The sequence below is a fragment of the Sinocyclocheilus rhinocerous genome, unplaced genomic scaffold (assembly GCF_001515625.1).
Source record: "Sinocyclocheilus rhinocerous isolate Xijiao unplaced genomic scaffold, SAMN03320098_v1.1 scaffold1069, whole genome shotgun sequence".
NCBI lineage: Eukaryota > Metazoa > Chordata > Actinopteri > Cypriniformes > Cyprinidae > Sinocyclocheilus > Sinocyclocheilus rhinocerous.
The window spans coordinates 2,453,869-2,459,479 of record NW_015635541.1 but is presented as its reverse complement, the minus strand read 5'-3'; the positions used below and the strand labels follow the sequence as shown (position 1 = coordinate 2,459,479).

The window sequence follows — 5,611 nt, the reverse complement described above, 5'->3', positions numbered from 1 at the left end:
GAAGAATATCTCCAGAGGAAGTCTATTCCAATTAGTGGTAGGAAAGGGCCGTTCGTCTAATGTTTTCTGCAGTCAGTGGATTCTGTGAAGCCACTGATGTTCACCTCAAAATGTCCTTACCACTGTAGTGCATCTATCATGTTTAGACATGGCAGAAAATCTCTCATCTCATAATGAAATCTAAATGCATTATGTGTTTAACATTTCAAAGGATGCAAGCTAAAAAGCACAGGAACATGCCAGTTACCATTGATCATATTTTGTATCCCAAGAGCTGATAATGCTAAAAAAAGCTGTTTTTCTCTCCAGCAAGTATATGGTAAATGAGAACAGTTTGCTTGGAGAAGGTTTAAGATCTCTCTACTGCGTAAACCTCTTTCTGTCAGCTTGAGGAACCTCAGCCCTGTACCATGAGGGGTTTTTAGCACAAATTAACAGTAACCCACAAGATACTTGCAGTAGCACATGGTTCGCCAAGAAAGGCACATAAATTCCCCTCGCAAAGAGAGCGAGAGTGAGTGACTGTCTGAGAAAAATTATACCAGCTTATTACATGCCTCATTTTAAGCCATGATATCCTGCTCTCTGTCATCCGTATCAGTCGGCAATTATGGGACATTTTCAGAAATTTCCACCCTCTTTGAGATCATTTAGGGTACTGATGCGGACAAACTTAAAAGACCGGCTCTGACTTGAGCAATTTGGCCTAAGCATTAGCGTTGGTCTGGAGTTAATGCCCTTCTCAAACAGTTCCTACGAAAGGTCTCGCCTCGGGGTATTTTGCAATGAAATGCTCAATAATGTGGACCTGCCTGCGGTATTTCTCCCTCCCCGTGATTGACCCATGCTAGGCTACAAAACAGAGCACGCTTTTGCGATTGCTGTCACGATTAATGGACCTACAGCAGATGAAGCCTTTATCAATATTTGCTCGACTTTAAATCTTTTTAATGCAGAAATCTTTTGATCTGCCGCTGAAGGTCTCTAGAGCACTGTGGCGATTAAGTAGCTTGTAGAAAAATCCCCATGCGTCTGCTAAGTCCTGCACTCCATAATAGGACAAATATCTCAGTGAGACCTGCGACCGAAAGAATGGAGACTTATCGGGAAACGAGAGGCTGTGATCTCCGATTAATGAGGATGAATGCGGGGTGACTACGAAGCGTCTACCTTCTCCCTCCCCTGGTATTCCAGGCAGGTTTACCAGCGTTGATGATGGAAAATTACCCCTCTGAGACTGAGCCATTCATTAATTTGAGATGCTTGTTTGGACTGATATAAGGCTTCCACGCAGTCCGTGATTGCTGCCAGGAGGCAAACACTCACCTCATTAGCACTAAACTGCAGATCCCTTTTTGAAATCTGCATTTTAGCTACTAAGTTCTCCACGTGCTTGGCACAGTCTGCTTTCGCTGGTTCTTTAACATTCAAATCGTTCAAAACCGGTCAATAGGGACAGGTGATTGCAAGCTCATTCAGTGGTTATTATCGACAGAGGGAGCTATGAAAGACACACTACAGGAAACCTCGAACATGAAATTCTTATTGGATAAAATAAGCCCGCAAACACTTTGAGGATGTAGTTATTGCTCATGTTTGCAAAATGCTGACTCTGCTGGATCGCTGCCAGTTGTGCTGATGAACACTATTATGGGATGTATAAATATAGATCTCTGTAAAGGGAAGAACAAGAGAGAGCGTGTGAAAAAGATCAGCGTTTTCCTTTCGGCCATTCAAAAATACTGCTGTTTAATGAATGAATGGTAAGCTCATCTATTAAAACTTTAGAAGCAGGGAAAGCACTCGAAAAATAAACAAATGCAAGACTAACTTTGCACTTATGCACTATGTTATAATTTAATCGGCTGTTTCTTTTATACTTAACTTTAATTAGTATCCAAACATCATTAGAGACTTTTGCTACTGTATATTTTGCACATAACTCGCCTGCAACACCTGTGCATAACAAATGATACCTCAAAATGTGAGGCCTTTTAATTAATGCGATTTTCTATGCGATCATGATTGTTACCTGACAGAATATAAAACATGAAAAAAGGACACACTTAGACTTACATTGAAGAAAAGACCTAAATATAACAAATAGTAAGAAAATGTCTAGCAAGCAACCACCCAGAAACCCCACACTACCTGAAAAAAAGGTACAAAACCTGTCACTAGGGCAGTAATTTATCATTTAAGTACTAATATGCACACTTTAGGTACAAATGTTCGTACCTGGAGTGTACATACTAATACCTAAGTGGTATATTTTTACTTTCAAAATAATCTATAAAATGGGCAAAAAAAAGTACTTACAAGGATTGAATGTACAAAAATCACTGATTATAATATGGCTTAATATGATAAAAGGTAATGCGTAAAAGTGTTACATCTAACTATTCTAAACTGATTTCTATAATTAAAATACTTAAACTGCTACAAAAAATAAAACTGAATTTCCCAATGAGATAATCTTGATAAATCAAGATTATAGTAATAATTTCTCTGTCATACACATATCTAACAATTATAAACATTTTATAAGCTCACTGTAATTCACACAGAAACATACAACAAAAACATGCATGCAAAAAGTGTCCCAAAGATATTAAAACAGACATTACATAAAACTGAGATTTATAGGCCTCATAATTCATGTTAATGAGATACAGATTGAGCAGATTGAAACCATGATGAATAATTCAATGCTAGTTATGCAAATAAATTAATGATCATTTTCCTTTATTGTCATCTGATTTATGCCCTGTCTGTGTTCCACGTTACTCATCGGCCCATACATATACATGTGCAGGAATTCACAGAACCTTGTCAGACTGCCTGACATCAACATGCGATGACAGATCATATAAAGCAGGCACATCTGAAGTTCATTTGATATATGAACGTGACTAAAAACAGCATTCCTCTCATATGTCACATTTGCAGTGAGAAGTAAAAGTGTGCCAACTTATGATTTTTTTTCTCTCACTTTTTCAGTATTATTCATACTAACATAATGAGTTCTTTCAAGTTCTTTTTTTCTCTTCCAGATATGATGGACACACAAATTAACTCCAAATTTTGCCACAGTTTCTTTGCTTTACCAAAGTGTTGCATCAACTGTTTGTCCAATCGTTGCATGTGAAGTTACACGTCCAAACCAGCATGACCTGACTGTCACTGACTGATCTGAAGATATCAAAGAGGAACTCCTTTGTCTTTTGTTTCTAAAATATATTATACACTGAGTACACTGGGAACGCAGATGGATGCCCAGGCAAACCTTTAAAGCTGTCTGTAGCATTTGCCTTCTGCATTGTAAATTCATTGATTTCTGTAAAGTGCACGTTTGGAAAATTAACTGCACTGTTCCCAAAGGGCACTGACTTACACACACTTTGTCTTTCTCAGTAGTGGCTGAAGAAATTAGTGCTGATGGTATCTTAGAGCAAACATTCACGCCGTCATATCCAGACACATTTCTGCGCCCTCAAGAGATCCAAATGCATTTTCTCTGTTTACTACATTTTTCATTCTGTGGAGAGGTTTAATTCCATTGTGTTGTGCCCCCTAGGACCACCATAAAGTCTAGCTTAAATGTCAAAATCCCTCTCAACATATGCCAGAAACACATTTACCTTTATTTTGGCCCTGTAACTGGCCTATTGATTTTTTTGTGATTCGCTTTGTATAGTGGCAATCTTAGATATTGTTCTAGCAGTGCAGTGTTCAAAAGATCAACTGTACAACAGAAACTCGCCTGTAACCGAGAGAATGACATCTCATTCTCACTCTTTAACGCTGTGAAATGCTGTATTTAGAAAAAATACTTGGAGAATGGCTACGGGCCAGCAGTTCATTTCAAATCAATTCAGAAAAAGTCATGCTTTAGGGAAATTTAAGCGCATTCATGGGTTTTCTTCTTCTAAAATAACTTGCTTAGACTTTGCTTCACCAAATTACCTTCAGTGATTTGACAAATTTAGCATCAAGAATCCATTTATTAGTCCATTGTCAGGAAATTGGGCTAGGGTGGTTCAATTTCCTAAGTGATGTGGAAATTTAGTCTTCATGTTCCACACTGACATTTTGGCTCTCTACAATTCATTCATTGCTACCAATGGCTGTTTTGTGTCATACTCAATAAACATCATAAACCATAGCGCATAGTTCCTAATTAGCTGTAATTTTCCCAGCGAAAACTAATTGAGTTTGTTCAAACTATTGCTTCTTCAGAGAACATTAGTGGAACAAATGTGGAAAAAGCTCTTATTATCAGACATACCACAGATGGTGAGTGTTTATCTTACTAACCTTTAGGGGCTCGCAGCTCATTTTGGAACAGAGCAAAGCAAAATGTAGGTTATTTGGGAAATGTTTTCGGGAATACACATTTCAAGGACTTTTTGTCTGGCATTATGTTGCCTGTGGTAATGTATCTGTATGTTATTGTAGTCACTGATACCATAGGGGAGAGCAAAGGCAATTGAAAATTCACAAATAAGAGTAATGACAATAACTCAGCACAAGCTCAGTAGGGCTCTCTCTCTCTAACTGAGAAAAAGCAGCGTGATCATCTCATTTCATGAGAAGTTTCCCAAGAACTGAGAAATAAAAATAAAGTTTCAAACACCTAAACATATAATCTCATCTAAGCATCTAATTAAAGATAATTATAATGTAGTTTCCACTTTTGCTTTAAACACAAATTAGTTCTGACAGCTAAAATAATATCTGTACCATTTAAAGGTGATAACTACTCAGTAATATTACTTTATGATATTGTTGTTAAATATTATGAATTTAAATATAAAAAAAAAAAAAAATTAATTAAAGAAGTTTGTGAAACAGTACGTGAAAAGTCAAAAAATTTTGATTTTGAGAAATGTCCATACAACTGAAATTAAATCAGTCAATTTAGTTACCATGATTCCTCAAAATATCTTCTTTTGTGTTATGCAGAAGAAAGTCAGTCATCAGGTTTGGAACAACATGAGGGTGAGTAAATGATGACAGAATTTTCATTTTTGGGTGAACTAATTGAGTTTGTTTCAACATACAATATACATTTCTATTTAAAAAATACACCATATTTTACTGAATGATTGATAAGAGGTTCATAGATAATTATGATACATCTCTTAAGCAGTGTCAATAATCTCTTAGGTTTCCAAAGACAAGAAGATAATAAAGGTGATCAATCTAAACAAACCACACAAGCTTATTGATTGTTTTCAATTGTTCATGATGTCTTTCATTCACCCAGTTCTTTTGCCAATAATATTAAAAGCCAGTACTGTGGAAGTCATAACCCATAACGTTAAAATGCAAAAACATTTTGCTTCCTTACAAAGAGGAATGCTCTTCATAAGGAATTGACTGTGATTCAAAGATATTTCAGACTCAAAACCAAAAATTATTTATGTAACACACATTATTTATGTAATTTTATGAGGCTGCTAAAAACATTCAAAGGTATCACAAAACGACAAAATATTGCATATGCGGTTTTAGTACCAACCTGTCGGCAGCTCAGTGTTTTGCAAGTTCTCCACAAGTGCTAAAGTGGGTTGTAACTCTGGGTTGGGGTTGATGGTTCTCCACGACA

At 36.6% G+C, this 5,611-nt stretch overlaps 1 protein-coding gene across 1 annotated transcript in view; it reads right to left on the bottom strand.

The window, feature by feature from the left end:
* The window catches only part of LOC107747288 (neurogenic locus notch homolog protein 1-like), a 150,291-nt gene that overhangs the window by 19,789 nt on the left and 124,891 nt on the right, over positions 1-5,611 (bottom strand). Inside the window, 1 exon segment of the mRNA XM_016561757.1 lies at positions 5,525-5,609. Coding sequence (XP_016417243.1) covers positions 5,525-5,609 — 85 coding nt within the window.